At 60.6% G+C, this 18,599-nt stretch overlaps 1 protein-coding gene across 1 annotated transcript; it reads left to right on the forward strand.

Annotated features, from left to right (window-relative positions):
* Positions 1–7,469: 7,469 nt before the first annotated feature.
* On the forward strand, positions 7,470–11,632 carry TXNIP (thioredoxin interacting protein). Its single transcript, XM_032204531.1, has 8 exons — positions 7,470–7,928; positions 8,796–8,868; positions 8,977–9,124; positions 9,469–9,571; positions 9,726–9,982; positions 10,094–10,250; positions 10,365–10,513; positions 10,643–11,632. The coding sequence occupies exons 1-8, from the start codon at positions 7,679–7,681 to the stop codon at positions 10,676–10,678; spliced, it is 1,173 nt and encodes a 390-aa protein (XP_032060422.1). The 5' UTR covers positions 7,470–7,678; the 3' UTR covers positions 10,679–11,632.
* Positions 11,633–18,599: the final 6,967 nt, after the last annotated feature.

The following is an 18,599-nucleotide window of genomic DNA, read 5'->3' on the forward strand; positions in this document are numbered from 1 at the left end:
TTTGGGCCCAGCTCTCTCTGTTACCGTCGCAGCACAGCTCACGTCTAGCCAAGACTTCAGGTTTGACTTGTGAAAGAGAACTGACAACAAAGACACCGAGCTGGCAAAAAGCCCCATGGATGTACTGGTGGGCAGGGGAACTATGAGCAGATGTACATAAACACGGAGGTGAGGCCAAATTAGATGTTTAATATATTTAAGAGGTTTTAAGTAAAGCAGAGTTCTATAAGTTAAGAAATATTTTCCATATGCTTTTTTTTTTTTTTTTTTTTTTTTTTTTTAACGAAGAGGACTCATTAAACCTTTGCCATCCCTGTCCCACGGAGCCACGAGCGCCTTGCAAAGCCCCAACCTCGCAGCCGTGGGCAGGATTTGGGCTGGGGAAGGAGAACTGGAAATCACCAGGTGAGGGGGGATGCGGAAAGCGAGGTTTTGCAAGTCACGTTTCGGTGCACCCCCAGCTTCTTTGGTCCATTTTTTTTTTTTTTTTTACCTCTGCCTCTTCCACCAGCCAGTGAATGCAGAGATGTTTCTTAGCCCTAGCAGCAGGATTTCCTCCTCCACCACAGTCTCGAGGCACACGGTGCCTAGCGTGAGAGTTTCTCTGTTCCTTGTGCGCTGCTCTCGCTAATCCCTGAGCGTTTTGACATTAAAGGTGTCTATTTTTGAAGTCCTCATTTCCTGTCATCCGTCTCATTTCTTTTGGTCGGCAGCAGCAGGTGAAGATAATAATATCTCGCCTTCCACCCACTGCTCCTTTTACTCCGGAGCACTTTGTGGTTTATATAAACCCGCGCCGAGGCAGGAGAGCAGCCAGCCTGCCTCGCCGCCCCTCTCCACCACGTCACGGGTCCCCGGGGTGGTGGCAATGATCCCCCAAAGGGACAAAACCCTCAGCAGCCCCAACCAGACCACAGCATGAATAGTCCCCGAGCTCCGTGCAGGACTTTAGGCAGCGAAACGAGGGAGCCACGGGGTGAAACGGGGGCTCCTCGGTGACACCAAGCGTTCCTGATGGAGAGCTGAGGATCTCGCTGCCCCATGGCCCCTCACTCCCCAGGCCTCGTGGTACCTCCAAGGCTGTGTATTGGGGACAGGAGAGCCCCCAGGACCCCCCCAGCGATGTGAAGGCAATCGGGATGACCCCACACATGCCCTGGGTGTCTGGGCTCTGTCCCAACCCAGAGCCTGGCAGGAGGGCTGGGGCCGGGGCTCGTGCCTCCCAACCCGCTCACTGACTTCCCAGAGGGAAAAGGAGCCACGAGCTGGGCTCCAAAGGCACCGATCCCATTGGAAAGAAAACCAGAGTTCCCCGTGTCCGGTGCATTGAGGGCATCTCCACGTCACTCCCCAGACAAACCCTGAAACCTGTGAAAAGAGAGGGTTTTGGGCAGAGCTCGCTGGAAAAGGAATGCCAGGCTGCCCTGGGCATCTCCCCGGGGTCCCCAGCTCCGGTGCTGGTTGGGGCCACGACCAAAGCCACGGCCACCACCTCCCACACATGGTGCTGGTGCCTAAATCGGAGCCGCAGCCCGGCGGGGGGCCAGGCGGGCACGGTGCTGAACGGGCTGGAGCCCACTCCCAGGATTGTTCCCTGCTCTGCATCCGAAGCGTAACGATTTTGGGGGAAGGAAGACCTCTCGAAGATGTGCTGAAGGCTGCGGGGAGAAGGGAGCCCTTTCCACCCCTGACAGATTGCAGGCTAAAATAAAGAACTGGAACGTAGGCGCGGATCCAAGGCCCATTGATGTCGACAGGAGTATTTCCATTGACGTCAGCAGGCTTTGGATCGAGCCCTCGGTTTCCCAGCGTATGTCACCTGCTAAAAAAGACCCCGGCGACACCGGCCAGCGTTTTCACAAGCGAGCCCGGTTTTGGCCATTCTGCATGCAGATGCCCAACCTGAGCGGTTGCAGCAAGGGAATTCCCAGTCTAAATCCGACCTGGGGTTTGCCTGACCTTGTACACACTTGTCAACAGCACCGGGTCGCGGGGGAATGTCCCTTAAATCCCATCTGGCTCCGAGCTCTAGCAGGTAGGGAAATGCCAAGGCATTTTCTTGGGGCGTGAGGTGTAGCAGCCAAAGCTGAACCTTCATGAGCAGCTTTCCCCTTGCCGTAAATGACCCAGAGGCAGCCGGCTTGGCCAGCTCCTGGTGCTCCAGCGAGGGCACAAAGCTGTGTACGTCGGAGCTGCCGAGCCACCAGACTTCAAACCAGAGCTCTCCAGACCAGGCGTAGGTCTTCAGAACGGTAACACTGGTCTAAAAGCTGCCCAAACACAGCTTTGAGGGGTGCTTTTCACGCCACGCCGTGGCACGTTTTGTTAGTGAGATGCTGAGGCCAGGAGCAAATGTCCTCCCCAGAGCCTGGGGTGAGATTTGGGGTTGGGTTCGTGGTGGCCAAAGCCTCAGCGGTGGCACGTGGGAACGTGCGACACGGGCACGTTTCAGTGAGGGCTTGGCCGGGTGCTCTCCAGGCGTTTGGCAAGACAAAAAGCCTCGAATCTAATCAAAAGAAGGAAGCAGCCAGCGGCATTTGGGCAGCAGATGCACAGAAGCGCATCCAGACGTGCGCCTAGGACCGAGCAGGGGGGGGACGGAGCGATGCGGGCAGCCTGGCACCTCCGTGAACCCCAAAAGCAACCCTGTAAGGATGGGGATGGAGGAATTCAACCCCTGGCACCAGCCCGTGCCGTTCCTGGAAAGCCCTCTAGATGTCCGCAGCATCCCAGGGATGAGGAGCAAGGGGACGGAGCCTGCAGGGAGAGCAGCAGCCCGTGGGTGGCAGCCCTCGCCCCAAGCACCACCAAAGGCTCCCCGAAAGGTGCTCGGTCCTTCCGCCAGAGATTTGGTTTCTGCTGAACGAGGTCCGAAATCTTTCAGATTGGGGGAGCTTTACGTGCAGGGTGAGCGTCTCCAGCAGCCGTCCCCTCGACCCCAGGCACAAACCCAAGCGGTGGCAGCCCGAGAAGAGCTTTGGCTGTGGAAAAGTTAGGAATATTCCTTATTTCTTCGCTGTTTCCATCGTCCACAACCTCCGTTGGGCCCTTCCAAGGGATACCCAGATGGAGCAGGGATGGGGGCTCAAGAAAACTTTTGCTTTCCAACACTTTCTCCTCTCTTAACAACAACAGATTTAAATTCTGGCTGCCACCAGAGGCAAAGAGGTCCCGGTGGGTTGGTTTGCAGAGCCCAGGGCTGGCTTTGCTCTTGCAAAGAGCAGGACTGGGGTGTCAGAGCAGAGCCCAGACCGAACAGGGAGGCAGCTGATGCAAGCAAAGCCTCCTGCGCAGGGCAGATGAGAGACACGGGACTTCCCAAGCTCCAGAAGTCAAATTCCTCCTTGTTTGTGGATGACCGAGCCCGGTCTGTCACAGGCTGTTGACTCGCAGCTCCGGCTTTTCCCCCCCCCCCCCCCTTCTCTGTTGCAAAAACACAATCTGGCCAGAAAGGAGGTGAAGAAATCCCGTCGCAGCAAAGAACCATCTGTTAGGGAGAGCTTTCACGTCGTGTTCCTGGCAGGAGCTGGGAATCTGGGCCCTAGGGGGAAAAATCCTCACGCTCAAGCCCTGCGAGGACTCTTCCCCGTTCAGCAGGGGTTGGGAAGGGGAGAAGGGGCTCCAGGCCCGTGCTGTGCGTGCACAGAGCAGCCTGCACAGTGCCTCGCATTGAAATCAGAGGAAATCCAGGCCCTTGCTGCGGATGGAAGCAGCAAAAAGCTGATTTGGGTACTGGGGATCTGTGGGATGTGCCCCGAGAGTTTTCCAGCCCGTTTCACCAAGGGACAACTCAACCCCAAACACCTCCGGAGACCCAGCGGTGTTGTGGCCCCTGCCCCAAGCCAGGCACCGCAACCAAAACTGCTGATTTTTGTTCAAAAGCACGGATGGAAACACTCCCCTTGCTTCTCTGCCTCAGCTTTCCTGCTCCTGAACCCAGCCGAATCGCTGCGGTGCTCTGGATGCGGCCACAGCCGAACACCAGCGGATCCGAGCAGGGCAGCGGTGTCCCACGGGTTCCCCAGACCCCTCATTTTCCAGCCACACGGCCCCGATAGGATCGGGGTGGGATTTTCTAGGCGCTGCTCCCCGCACGCAAACAGCGCTGCCAAAGGAAATGCCTCTTCCGCCCCGGCTCCCGTTCCCGTCCGCAGAACAGGCACACTCTGTCCCTTCTCTTGGGCCTGTTGTGAATCCCTTCGCGTCCCTCTCTTCCCTCCTCCCTGCCCTGAACGTGCTGGAAGTCACCATATATGGGGAAAAAGGCAGAAAACGACAGCGAGGAGCTCCGGGGAGCTCGGCACCACGGGCTGCGGGGCGTTGGGGTGGACGGGGCAGAGGACGCTGCACCAAGAGGAGCCCGGCTTCTCCTGGCGACCCTGGGTCGTGGCTCCCGATAGCCCACAGCAGGAAATAAAGGTTTTATTTCTCAGGGCTTGGCAGGAGAGCAGTTTCCAGCACGGCGTGGCCATTGCGGAGCCCGGCACCGAAAGCAGAAGGGCGAGCTGCTGAGTCGCACTGCCCGGTTTCTGCCTCGCTGAATTCCTTCTCCGTGACCCACTCAGCGGCCCCTGCTTCGCGTGACTCATTTTAGGGCCTTGGTTTCCAGCCCAGCCCTGCTGCTTTCGACCTGCCTTACACCCAGCACACTCAGTTCCTCGTGCAGCTCTCCTCGCCCCAGGCTGGGTACAGCAGGAGGGGACACGGCTCTGGTCGCCCTCTTCACCCACCCGTGTTGCCACAGCCTCACCTGCAGCTTTTCTCCTTCCCTATGGCAGCGATCGAGGCCAGGGGGATCCTCCTAAGCCTCACATTGCCAGTGGGAAGTGAGCTGAGAGGGGGCAAAAGCCTTAAAATAATCATTGGGGGGGAGCGAGGAAGCACCCAAGGGCCGTCCCCTGCCCAGAAATCAAACTGGCCTCTCCTCTGATGTCCTCGTTCTGAGGGGACGTGACATTTTGGGGCTTTCGTTTACAAGCTGAAGCTCCATTTCCAAACCCCGTGCATAACTTGGAGTGCTGCTCGCGTGCGAAACCTCGTGAACCCAGGCTCATCCTGAGGAAATCGCAGCTTCCCCTCCTCCTGCAGGAGGACCCGGGAGGCATTTCCAGCCGGATAGAGGTCAGGGGAGCAAAGGGCAGGAGCTGAGTGACAGCTAAAAGCAAATTTGGAGGGGATACAGGAGCTGGAACGTGCCTTGGACCATATCTTTGGCAAGCTCTTTGGCTTGGGACTTCACTGTCCTTTGACATCGCTGGAATGCGTTTTGCTGTCCGGCCGCAGCCAGGCTGGAGATGTCTTTCTTGGAAGACGGGCTGCGGAGGAAACCGGAGAGGGAAAGCACGAAAAAAAGGGAACGCTGGGCCCAGAACCAAGCTGGGGGCTTCGGGATCGCGTATCCCAAAGCTGGCAGGGCTGGCGAGAGAGCTCTGCTCATCGGGCCAAATGAGAGCAAATCCGCAATTCTCATTAACCCAGCACCTCGATCCCCAGCGTGCCAAAGGAGGCAACGGGGAGAGCTGGCCAGGGGCAGCAGGAAAAGGTGCAGGCCCTTCGTTACGGCCCTAATCGTGGAATAATTCCCTCGCAGCAGGGAGATCGGCCCCGCAGCTTGGCAGGCGATCAGTTTATCCGGTCGCCCTCTCAGTTTATGCTCGCAGGTGTGAATTAATGCTGAGGGAAGCAGAAGCCGGGAAGGCGAAAAGCAAAAGGGTGGCGTGTGTGTGTGTGTGTGTGTGTGTGTGTGTGTGTCTGTGCCAGAAAGGCACGGACAAACAAGGCCCACGTGAGCGGGGGCGAAGGACAAAAGAGACAATTCCTGAAAGGAAAAAAAAAATAATAAAAATAAAAAATAAACAAAAAAAACCAACACCATCCCTTTCCTCGTTAAGGGTGGGGAGGCTTGGGCGACGCCGAAAAAATTGTTCTGCCGTTTCCTCCACTCCCCGCGCTGCCCTTCCTGAGCTGAGGAGGATCGTGGGGCTTGGGGAAAGCGGCGAAAAAAGCCCCAAAAAAAAGAAAAAAAGGAAAAGAAAAAGTCAGGAGGGGGGGGACATGTGCTTGGCAAAAATAATTGAGGAAGGAAAACGCGAGGGGGTCGTGAGAGGGGGCCACGGCAGCGCCCCAAATCCCTGTGGGGGAACAGGGCTGAGGAGCTGGGGGGGGGTAAAAAGGGGTGGGAGGCGGGGGGCAGCTCGTGGGGGGGGGGGCTTGTTGATAAGAAAAGAGCCCCCCCCGGGGTTGTGTGCCCCCCTCCTGGGGTTGTGTGATGAGCCGCGGTGACGCCGAGGCCCGGTGATCTCAGCCGCGTGCCGCCGGCGCTGACACCCCGGGGTGACGGCTGGAAAGAACCCGGGGTGTAGGGGGGGAGTAAAGGGGGGGGGGGGCGTCACGGTTTGCTTTTAGCAGGGTGACGGCGCACAAAAGGGAGGGGTGGGGGGGGAACCCCAAATCTGGTAGGAAGGGAGGGGGCACAGGACCCTATTGAGGGGGGTTCAAGACCCTATTGAGGGGGGTTCAAGACCCTATTGAGGGGTACGGGGGCCTCTTGTGGGGCACTAGACCCTACTGGGGGGGGGCACAGGACCCTACTGAAGGGGGCATAGGGCCCTATTGAGGGGTATGGGACCCTGTTGAGGGGTATGGGACCCTGTTGAGGGGTATGGAACCCTATTGAGGGGTATGAGACCCTATTGAGGGGTATGGGACCCTGTTGAGGGGTACAGGACCCCGCTGGGGGGCAGAGGACCCTACTGGAAGGGGCAAAGGACCCTGTTTGGGGGGGCACAAGACCCTCTGGGGGCTGCAGATGGCAGTGGATGAGGGGAGCCCCCTCACGGCCCCCCAAAACCATGGAGGGAGGCTGAGGGATGCCCCCAGCCCCCAATTCCGTGCTTTTTTACCACAAAGAAGGCAGTTTTGGGGGCGGGGGGGGGACATCAGTGGGGGGCTGAGGGGACACAGGAGGTGACTGAGGGGGGATTTAGGGGGAATGCTGTGGAAGCCCCCAGCGGGCGGGGGTCGCCCCCCGCCCCCCCCCCCCCCCAAACACCTCAGGGCCCGGCCGCGGGCGGGGGGCTCGCCCCCGGCCCTCACAGCAGGGAACAGAACATCCCGTTCCCCGCTCCCCATTGGCCCCCACGGCCGCCCGTCCGCACTTCCCATTGGCCCGCCGCGCTGTCACTCCTCCCCACTCCCCGCCCCCGCCCCCACCTTCCCCAGCCGAGCACACGCTCGCCTCTCCTTCACACGCTGTCCACGCTCCGCAGGCGGCGCGCTGATTGGCCCGCCGGCTTGTAAACAAGGCGGCGGCGGCCAATGGGCGCGCTGATCACGCGAGCAGCACGGCCTGGCCACGCGCCTTCAGCGTGGAGCGCCTGGCATCAACAGGCGCGGGAGGGGGGGAAGCGGGCGGGCGGAGGCTATAAAAGGGAGCGGGCGGGGGGCCGCGGCCAGAGCGCTGAGGGCAGCGAGAGGCGGAGGAGCTACGCAGCGGCTCTACGGCGGGCAGAAAGGGGTTAACCCTCCTTCTTTTTTTTTTCTTTTTCTGACTGAAACCAGCCTGTTTCGGGGCGGTTTATAGCCTTTTTTCCTCGTCGCGAGGGAGAAAAAGGTATTTTTGCCCGCCGTCGCTGCTCGCTGCTTCCTCAGGAGCCGTCCGCCTGCCCTTGCCTCAGCCATGGTGATGTTCAAGAAAGTCAAGACCTTCCTCCTGACCTTCAGCGAGCCTGAGAAGGCATATTGTAGTGGGGAGAAGGTGGCCGGCCGTGTGCTGGTGGAGGTGGCCGAGGTGACTCGCGTCAGCGCCGTCAAGGTGCTGGCCTGCGGGGTGGCCAAAGTCAACTGGGCCAAGGGCTCCCAGCAGTGCAGGCAGGAGATGGAATATCTGCGCTTTGAGGACGTCCTGACCCTGGAGGAACAGCCCACAGGTGAGGGCTCGGGGCTGGGAAAGAGGGGGACGTGGAGGTGTGGGTCCCTGGTGGGGTGTCTTGGTTGTGCCCCCCCTTGGGGGTGGGGTGGCCTGGTTGGGGGTTTTGGGGGAGTTTTGGGGTGGGAGGGCTGAGGGGTGAAAGTGGAAGTTGGGTGGTGGCTGGGAGTTGGGAGAAATGAGGAAATGGGTAGGGACATCACAGCTGGGAAAGGAGAAAGGTGAGGGTTTGTGTGCCCTGCCAGGAGCCCAGAACAAAAGCAGGAGCTGGGTGTTGATGTGGCTGGGAGCAGGCAGAATGAGATGGGTTTGGGCTGGATGTCGCACGGCAGCGGGAGCTGAGCCTGGTGCCTGCAACAGGTAGCCAGGGAGGGGCCCGCACAGACGGTGCCAGAGGCGAGGAGTTCCCAGGGCACAGAGAACTTCCCCTGCCTGCCCTCAGCCTCCTCCCTGGGCTGGCTCCAGGGTAGGCAGAGAGGGAGTTGGCAGCGTCCCGGGAGATACACCTGGGCTGATGCGAAATCTCAGAGATAAACAACAAGGAAAGAAGTTGGAGTTGGATACTCGTCCAAAGTGCAAGGGAGGGGGAGGCAGTGGGGAGGGGTAGGGCAGCCTGAACTGAAGCAGATTGTGTTTGTGGCCTCAGCTGCGGATGTTGAAAGAGGAAGTGAAAGTGCTGCTCGCTTCGTGAGGACATGGAGTTCTGTGGTTGTTTGGGGACAGGTGTGGGAGGCTCTTAGCAAGCAGCTAATGCTGCTCGAGCTCATGCAGCGTCTGGCTTGATCGCTGCATGGGTAAGCACAAAGGGGATAATGCTTAAGAACAATGCCCCGGGGCTTCACTTAATGCTCCCCTCTTCTTTTCCCAGATGGGGATGGTTCCGTAATCCTGAGACCTGGGAACAAATACGAGTACAAATTCGGATTCGAGCTTCCCCAGGGGTAAGTATCACACAAATGTGGTCTCTGAGGGAAAAAAAAACAAACTGTAGTTTTATGGAAAACTCTGTTCCTGCCTCAGAGGTGCCTAACAGGTGTTTGTCTTCTCAGGCCTCTTGGTACAAGCTTCAAGGGGAAGTACGGCTGCGTGGATTACTGGGTGAAGGCCTTCCTCGAGCGCCCGTCCTTTCCCACCCAGGAGACAAAGAAATGCTTCGAGGTCATGGACCCCGTTGATGTGAACACCCCAGAGCTGCTGGTGAGTGCTGCTGTGCCTTGCCACCGTGCAGGAGGTTTGGGTGCCAGAGGGTGTGGGGAGAGGCGCTTAGGCGGGGTCACTCCGACCTCTAATTAAGACGCTCTTAATTGGGTTTGTTGCTGAGCTTGGATTAAGTGCTTAGTTCCTAAGAAGTCTTAGTCACTTCTTGAACCCTGCACCTGGGCAGGTGAAGTGAAGGCGGTTGGGCCTTGGTTTCCCTGCAAGACACTCGAGCCTCACGGGGAATTTTGAAGCTGAGATCCCAAAGTGGGGGGAGGAGGTGAATTGGCCTGGGGGGGCAGCAGGCAGGTTACATCCAGTTAACCCTCTGCTTTTCTCCACAGTCCCCAGTGGCTGCCAAGAAGGAGAAGAAGGTGTCCTGCATGTTCATTCCTGATGGCCGCGTGTCAGTCAGCGCCCAGATCGACAGGAAGGGCTTCTGTGAAGGTAGGAGCCTGCCTCCTCGAGGAGCGAGGGGTGGTGGGATGAGGCTGGGGGGAGCATCGGGGGGGTTTGAACCAGTGCGTGGCGACTCAAACGAGCATACCCCAAGGGGAAAAGGCCGGACCGTCCTAAATTGGAGCTGTTTTTTCCTCCCCAGGTGATGAGATTTGCATCAACGCCGACTTCGAGAACACCTGCTCCCGCATCGTGGTGCCCAAAGCAGCCATCGTCGCCAAGCACACCTACCTGGCCAACGGGCAAACCAAGGTGTTCACCCAGAAGCTCTCCTGCGTCCGGGGCAACCACATCATCTCGGGCATGTCGGAGTCTTGGCGGGGCAAAACCATCCGAGTCAAGAAGCTGAAGCCTTCCATCCTGGGCTGCAACATCCTGCGCGTGGAGTATTTCCTGCAGGTGAGTGCCTGGGGCTGCTGACTCCACGTCCTTCCTCCTCGGCAAGGGGGTAAATTTGGGCTGTTCTTGGTCTCTACGTCCCCTAACCCTGCTCCTCGCTCGTCCCTGCAGATCTACGTCAGCGTCCCGGGTTCCAAAAAGATCATTTTGGAGCTGCCCCTCGTCATCGGCAGCCGCTCGGGCATCGGGAGCCGCAGCTCCAGCATGGCCAGCCAGACCAGCTCCGAGATGAGCTGGGTGGACCTCAACCTGCCGGATGCTCCAGAAGGTGAGGGGGGCACAGCAACAACAGTGGGGGCTCTTTGGGGTGCCCCACACCTACCACGGACACTTTTTGGGGTGCTTTGAGGCAATCCTCACCCTTTCCCTCCTTGCCTTGCAGCACCCCCTTGCTACCTGGACATCGTGCCTGAAGACCACCGCCTGGAGAGCCCGACCACCCCTCTCCTCGACGACCCCGACAGCTTCGACAGCCCCATCTTCATGTACGCCCCCGAGTTCAAGTTCATGCCGCCGCCCACCTACACCGAGGTGAGCCCCCGGGGGTGGCCGCGGGGATTTGGGGGAGCAGAGGGTTTTGGGGTGGGGGCCGGGCGTGGTTTCGGGACGCTGAGCAACGCGCCTGGAAGCATCTCAACGGCCTCTTGGCTTCTTCCCTAGGTGGATCCCTGCGTCGCCAACAACAACGTGCAGTGAGTGCCGAGAGGAAATGGCTCTCCCGCTTCTCTTTTTTTGGACTCTGACCCTGCTGTGGGACCTGGCAGCCGCCCAGGCTGGCGTCTTCCTGGGAGCCCCGCTGCAGGAGCGGCCGCACGAAGGGCGCCCGGCGGCGCGACAGCTCCCCGGGAGGCTCCGGGGCGAGCGTGGAAAAGGGGTGAAGTGTCTTGAGTTTTGTGTGTTCCCTCGTGTGCCGGCTGCCTCGGCGCCTACGAGAAAAAAACCCTTCTGTGGCTCGGGGGTTGTTCGGGACCTTGTTCACAGCCAAAGTCTTCCAAAAAAAAGCAAAAAAAAAAAACAAAAAAAAACAAAACCACAAAACCAAACCAAATACCAAGGTGCTCACATGGAAACGGGCAGAAGCTGTGGCGGGTGCGTGGTGCACGGGAGGTGTCGGTGCCTCGGACACCGCCGTCCCAAATCTTTCGGGGAGGAGAGGCGGGTGCCAGCCTGGAAGGACTTGCAGTGGGGTCAGTTTGTCAGTTTTTGGGAAACCATCGCGATGCCTCGGACCCGGCGACGCCGTCCCGCGATGGATGCGACACCTCGGGTGTGCGTCAGGGAGACCCCGAGCGTGCGGAGGACGATTGTGGCCGAACCCGGCCCCAAAACTTCATCTCCTGGTGCCAAAATGCCCCCGACTCGGCTGAGGTTGGGCTGCTTCGTGTGGAAAAGGCGAAACCAAAACCCGGCCGTGAATTTTTTTTTGCCGCTGTTGCCCCCTCGGTGGGGATGGCCCCAGTAGGGCCGAGCTCTTATGGGGTGCAGGAGCGTGGAGCGGCCGCTGACTCCTTTGTACAGCTGATTTTCTATCGTTTTTCTTTTTTGGGAGGGAGGGGGATAAGAAGTGAAAAAAAAACTTTATATTTTGTACTGCTGACGTTCTACGAGCCCCTGTGGGGTGAAATTTTTAATAAAGTTTTCTCCAAGTGACGTCGTTGTGGGGTCGCTGACTTGGGGTGTGCGGAGGGGGATTTGGGGGAGTGGGGTGGAGGCGTCCTGAAGCCCCCTGCGGGCCCTGAGGTGTTGTCCCCATGTCCCCATCCCTGCCCCACACACCTCCAGCACCCATGGGTGCACCTTGAAGAGCACAACCCCTGTCTGAGAGCATGCGGCCCTGCTCCAGGCGGGTTTTGGGGCTGGATCATCCAAAAGCCGCCTTTTCTCGGTGCCCTGCTGCGTGGCGAGAGGAAAACCCGCTGCTCGGTTCAAAATCGCTTCATTTCACCCCAAATTCACCCTGGCAACTTGCCCTGTACCTACAGCAGGAGCACCCCAGCCCTGTGGGTCCCTGTGGGACCGGGGACCCCACAAAAAACCCCGTAGAGGTGGACGCAGCTCCAGGAGGCGAACGCTTTGTGGGGAAGGGGAAACCGAGGCATGGAGCGGGAGCCGCTGATCCCAATGGGGTGGGAAAAATCCCCGCTCCCCATCACCGCGGGGCCGTTGTGGCAACGGGGGCTCGCGCGCGCGCCCCCCCCCCCACCCCCCGGCCCTTTTTTGGGGGATGTGGGTGAAAGTTGACGGAAAATCTGACGGGGTGGCGTGACGCTACCTGCGGCGCTCCAGGAACGGGGCCCGGATCCCTCGAGAGGAAAAACAGCCCCGACCTTGGCCCCCCCGTCCCCTACTTGGCGCGGGCGCCCCCCTCCCTCGCTGTGGGGTGGGGGCGCGGCGGCTGCGGGACCCCCGTGGGCACCCCGAGCACCCCGCAGTGCCCTGACCCCCTGCACCAAGACCGCCGTGCCTCAGTTTCCCTGCCCTGCCCACTGCAGCCCCCCCCCAAATTCCCCCTATTTGTCCCCCCCCGGCCCTATAGCTGGTCCTTATCTCGCTGCAGCCGGCGCGGCGCGGCACGGGGGGGCCTTATCAGTTGGATGCCGGCGGCTCCGGCTGTGCCAGGCCAGCACGGCCCCATAGGACAAGCCCCGGCCCCATAGGACGAGCCCCGGCCCCATCCCCGGACCCCGTCCCATAGCCCTGTCCCCGTCCCTGAGCCCCATCCCCAAGCCCCAGCCCTGTCCCCAAGCCCTGTTCCTGACCCCAAACCCCGTTCCCGAGCCCTGTCCCTGACCCCAAGCCCTGTCCCCAAGCCGTGTCCCAATCCCCAAACCCCGTCCCATAGCCCCGTCCCCGTCCCTGAGCCCCGTCCCCAAGCCCCAGCCCCGTCCCTGAGCCCTGTCCCTGTCCCCGAGCCCTGTCCCCATTCCCGTCCCCAACCCCCATCCCCATCACAGAGCCATTTCCCTGTCCCCAAGTCCTGTCCCCAAGCCCCATCCCTGACCCCAAACCCTGTCCCTATCCCCAAGCCCTGTCCCCATCCCCAACCCCAAGCCCTGTCCCTGTCCCCAAGCCTCGTCCCCATCCCTTACCCCAAGTCCCTGCCACCGGTGGCGCAGCGAGGGGCTCAGCCCCCTTTTTTTCACCAGCCCTGTTTCACCATTTCCCGTTTCCCCAAATTATTATTATTTTTTTTATTACCCACGAACAAAAATCACACACAAAAAAAAACCACCCTCCCCCGGGACAAACGGGGCCCGGATTTGCCATTTCTGGACCCAAACCAGCCCCTATTGGAGCCTGCCCAGGCATTTGGGGTCGGGGAGCCCCCGGCACCGCTCGGGGTTTATCTCCCAGCCCCAGCCCCGTGGCGCTTATCTTATGGGGTCCATCTGGGGCCGGGGGACGTCAGGGCACCCCGTGTCCCCGGGACGTCACGGCCCCATCCCATAACCACAGCTCCGTCCCCCCCCCTCCTCACTATGGGGCTGTTTTTGGGGTGCTGGGACCCCCACGGCACAGCCTCCCCCCCGCACCCATGGGTGCCAGGCTCAGGGTGCCCTCAGCTTCGCCCCCACCCGTGCCTCAGTTTCCCTTTGTGGGTTGATGCCCCATTAGGGAGGGGATTTTTTTTTTTTTGGGGGGGGGGGACCCCAAACCGCTGTCCCCGTGCCCAGCTGGCACCGCCGCGGGGCCGGGCTGCCCTCCAAGCAGGTGAAGGGGGAACCCGGCTCCGGCCCAAGTAGGGACAGGAAAATCTTTATGGGGTGGGGGCCGCAGCCAGCTGGGGGTCCTGGGGGGCTGCCCTGCGAGCTGAGACCCCCCCCCCAAAATAACCCCACAGCGCTGCGCACCCACCGGGGGAGGCACCCCCAGACCCCCTTTTTTGGGATCTGCCCCAGCCCCCAGCGTGGATCTGCCCCGCTCAGGGGCAAGAGGAAAAGCCGAGACCCTACAATAAACAAAGGTGGGGGTGTTTTTTTTGGGGTTGTTTTCTTTATTTTTTATCGTTTTGGTGTCGTCCCACTGCGCCGTGCGGGGAAGGGCGCGGGGCACGCTGCCAGGCGGGGCCGGTGGCCACCTCACCGGGGCCACTGCCAGCCCCCTTTGGGTGCCAGCCGAGTCCCGGAGCTGCAGCCTCAGCACATCTGTGCCCCCACGCCCCGCTTTATGGCCCCGATAAAAACCAATTCGGGCCATAAAAGAGGGGAGGGGAGGAAAAAAAAAAAAAAAAAAAAAAAAAGAAAGAAAGAAAAAAAAAAAAAAAACCATTTGGCTGGGGGGGGGGGGGCCGTGCGCCGCAGCGAGTGGCACCGTGCCCCGGCGCACCTGGGGGGCTATGGGGTCGGGTCTCAGCCCCACATCACCCCCAGCCCCACATTGGCCCCATTTCCAGGGGGAGGTTGGGGGGGGGATTTATTTGCCCCCCCCTCCCTGCCCCGCTGTCCCTCCCCAGGCAGGGATTTTTCCAGCGAGCTGTTTACCGCCGTGCGCCGCCGAGCTGGGGGCGAGCCACCGCTGCGCCCTACAAGGACTCGACACCGAGCCCCCTGCAACGGGACACTGCTGCCGGCATGGGGAGCGGCTCAACCGTGGCTAAATTGGGCTAAATTTAGCTATTTTTGGAAAAAAAAAGGGCTCGAAGCCCCTCTGCGCGCTGCCAAGGGGGACCCCGCGCACAAGGCAGGGGGTTGGGGGTCTCTCGTCCCCTGGTGCCACCCCGAGGGCTGGAGTGCTGTCCCTCTGTCTGTCCGTCCCCGTGTCCGTCCTGCACGCTGCCACCCACCCTATGTCCCCCCCCCCACCCCATCTCGGGGGCTGCTGTGGGATTTGGGGCTCCGTTGACCCCCCCCCGGGACGAGCAGAAGGAACCGGCGGGGGTCCCAAGGGGTCCCAAGAGGCGCTCCCCGGCGCGCACCACGGGGAGCAGGGAACGGGGCTGGGGCCGAGCCGAGGCCCCAAGGGGACAAAATAAATGTGGGGGGGCCCAGAGCAGAGCCCCCCCCATGCACACCCCGCTCCCGGTGCCGCTCGGCAGCCCCGCAGCTGGCTGCTCACCCCGGCTGCTGGCACGGGGCCCGCGTTGGCTCCGGCCCTGCTGCGCGGTGGCTCCAACTGGGCCAAAGGTCCCGGGTGGCTCAGCCCCCACCACGGCCAAGCCGCAGTCCCGGGGGGGGGGACGGCGACGACCCCAAAACCCTCAGCGGGGTGCAGAGGGGCTGCTCCGGGCACCGGGATTTGAGGTCCCCAACGATTTTGGGGCGCCTCGTCCTGCCTTCGCTGCTCCGTGCGCCCGGGGTGCGCCCCTCGGCACCCCCCCAGCACCTCGGGGTCGGGGCTCAGCTCCTCGCCTCCGCATTTTTTTTTACCATTTATTATTTTTTTAACCATTTTTTTTTTTTTTTTTTACCATTTATCATTTTTTAAACAATTTATTATTTTTTTTTAACCATTTATTATTATTTTTTACCATTTATTATTATTATTTTTTTACCATTTATTCTTTTTTTTTTTACCATTTATTATTCTTTTTTAACCATTTATTATTTTTTTTTTTATGATTTATCATTTTTTTAACCATTTATTATTATTTTTTTCACCATATATTATTTTCCCCCCCCCTCCCAAAGAACAAATAACCGAGTCACTTGATCCGGGCCGCAGGTTTCCAGGTCACTTGTTTACGGCCGGGTTTGGGGGGGGCTCTGCCAGCTCCGAATTTTTTTTTTTTTCTTTTTCACTTTCTAGTCCTCGATGTGCTCCTCTGGAAACTATTTGTTCGGCAGCTGCCTTGGCTCGGCGGTGCTGCCGGAAGGCGCTCGCCGTCCCCACCGACTATTTTGGCTGCGCTGCGGTCGCTGCCTTCCCCTTGTCGCCTCCTGCAGCAAAGTGGGTCAAAGGCTACGGCGAAAGGGGGGGGGGCTCATCCTAGGGCTGGGGGGCGAAAATCCTTGGGTGAACGGGCAGGGTCGCGATGCCAACGCGAGATTTTTGGGGTTCTGCCCCCCCAAAAAAAAATCCGGGTTCGCCCTGGGCGCAATCTGGGAAAGGAGCCGTGGGGTGAGCAGGAGGCTGGATTTATTTTGGCCCCCCCACGAGCCCTCCAAACCCTGCTGGGGGATTGGGTTCGCAGCAGGCAGCCCGCCCGAGCGCTGACATTCGCCCGCCGACCTTTACGAGGTTGTTTTTTTTTTTTTTGGGGGGGGGGGCACCGCCAAGACCTGCTGAACTTCTCCGCTTTTCCGTTTAATTTTAGCTCCGCTCCCGGCGAGCTCGCCAAGGTCACTCCTGGCCCGGGCCCCCCCCCCGTGATCCGGGTTGGGAAGGTGGCGGTGCTGGAGCTTCCCCCCCCCCAATTAACGAAGCCAATTTGGGGAAAGGGCGAGCGCGGTGGGCTGCGGCGGGCGGCACGTGGGGAGCGCGGCCCCAGCGCTGCCGGCAGCGAGAGCAGGAGCAGGCCCCGGGTGCTGCGGTTCCCCGTGCCCAGTCCTGCACCCCCATCCCAAATCCTGCACCCCCATCCCCAATTCTGTACATCCCGTCCCCAATTCTGCACCCCCTGACCCCAATCCTGCACCCCCTTCCCCATTTCTGCGCATCCTGTCCCCAATCCTGCACCCCCATTTCCCAAATCCTGCACCCCCTGTTCCCAATCCTTCACCCCCGTCCCAAATCCTGCACCCCCATCCCCAATTCTGCCCCCCCGTCCCCATTTCTGCACATCCCATCCCCAATTCTGCACCCCCGTTTCCCCAATCCCGCACCCCCATCCCCAATCCTGCACCCCCCTGTCCCCAAACCTGCACCCCCCCGTCCCCAGCCCATTTCATCCCAGCCCTAATCCCGCACCCCCTTGACCCCAATCCCGCACCCCCGTCCCCAATCCTGCGCCCCCCCCACCCCACCTCCGACTTCAGCCGCTGCCCCCCACAACCCCGACCCTCGCTCCGAAGACCCCAAATTACGGGGCGACCCGGAACAGGGGGCCCCCAAACCACCTCCCTCCATCCCTATAGGGCCCGAATCCTTCGCCTGGGCCCCCCCCAGGGGGAAAAAACCCAAAAATGGGAGCTGGAGGAGCCGTGGAGCAGCAGCGAAGGGGTAAAAATAGCGGCGAGCAGCGGCGCACGAGGAGCCCACGCGCCGGCTGCGTGCACTGGGGAGGAAGAGGCCCCCCCCTCCTCCTCCTCCTCCTCCTTCCTCCTCCTCTTCTTCCTCCTCCTCTGGGGAAACTGAGGCACGGAGCGAGGCCACGGCAGCGGTTTTGGGGTCCTGGGGGTGCTGAGGTTCCCCCATTAAATTATAGGGGGGGGGGGTTTGGTGAGGGTCCCCCAGCTCCGTGCCCAAAGTCCCCGGCGTGGGAGCGGGGCACGGGTGGGGTTGTTCCCAGCCCTAAATTCCCCCCCCCCTTTGACTCACCCCATTACTCAGCCCCGGGGCTGTTCTTTCCTTGGGGTGGGGCCGGATCCTTCCCCTCGTGCCCCAACATGGGGGGGTCCTGGTGTCCGTGAGCCCCCCCCCCAAAGACAGGGCGCAGACCCCCGGAGCTGGGCAGGGGAATGGCCACCGCCTGGGGACCCCCCCCCCACGCTGGTGGCTTTCGGATTTTTTTTTTTGGGGGGGGGGACACACACACATATGGGGCATGTCTCGGTTCTGGGGACACCCCAAAAGAGGGCCGGGGGGGGGGGCCAAACCACACAAAAATTGCAGCTTGACCGTTTCCAGCTGTTTTGGCACCGATTCCCACCCTGCCCCTTCAACCCAGTGCCCCCCGGGGGGGGGGGGGAAACGGGCCATAAACAGGCTCTGCCCCCCCCCGAAATCCCCCCCGGGGACCCCCCCAGCCCCATGGCAGGGGGTCCAACACATTTTTAGTGCCTGGGAGCTGAAAACCAAAACCACAAACAGGAACCTCCTGGGGCAGGGGGGGGGCACGGGGGGGTTACGGCACTTCCCCATCACATGAGGTCCCCGTGAGTGCCCCCCCCCCAGCCACTACCGGGGTACAAATTTTTTTGGGGGGGTACAAATCAGCCCCACCCCCCCCCAAAGCTATGGGGTGGTGGCAGATAAATGGGGGGGGTCCATGGGGGGCCGTGGGGATGGGGCCCCCCCAAAATAAATCCCACTCCGCAGCCTCCTGCTCCCGCACCCTACATCGGGGGGGGGTCTGGGGGTGCCATTTGTGCCCCCCCCCCAAAAAAAAACCAAACAAAAACCAGGTGTGCAGGGCCCCCACCCTGCTCCCAGCACCCAAGGGTGCTCCCAGCACCCATGGGTGCCCGGCCTCGGCTACGGGGCACCCATAGGGGGTTAAAATGAGGGGGGGTTAAAATGGGGGGGGGAAAAACGTGGCTCGGCCCATCACGCCACCCCACAACAGCAGGTGAAGGCGCCAGCAACCCTACAATAACAACAGGCTGCTCACGAGACCCTACAATAACAACCACCCTGCCCCGGGGAGGGCAAACAACCCTACAATAAATAACCACCCCACAACAAACACCCGGCCCTGTTTGCCCAGCAGCTCCGCGCCGCCATGAGGTTGTTGTGGGGGGGGGAAAACCCGGGGGGGGGGAGGGCAATACGGATTTGGGGTCCTTGTAGGGTTTTTGGG

This window comes from Aythya fuligula, chromosome 28 (genome assembly GCF_009819795.1).
Source record: "Aythya fuligula isolate bAytFul2 chromosome 28, bAytFul2.pri, whole genome shotgun sequence".
Lineage (NCBI taxonomy): Eukaryota > Metazoa > Chordata > Aves > Anseriformes > Anatidae > Aythya > Aythya fuligula.

Coding starts and splice junctions, on each gene's coding strand:
- TXNIP (XM_032204531.1), top strand. CDS start 7,679: ATGGTGATGTTCAAGAAAGTCAAGACCTTCCTCCTGACCTTCAGCGAG. Junction 7,929..8,795: donor CCTGGAGGAACAGCCCACAG/GTGAGGGCTCGG, acceptor TTCTTTTCCCAG/ATGGGGATGGTTCCGTAATC. Junction 10,514..10,642: donor CGCCGCCCACCTACACCGAG/GTGAGCCCCCGG, acceptor CTTCTTCCCTAG/GTGGATCCCTGCGTCGCCAA.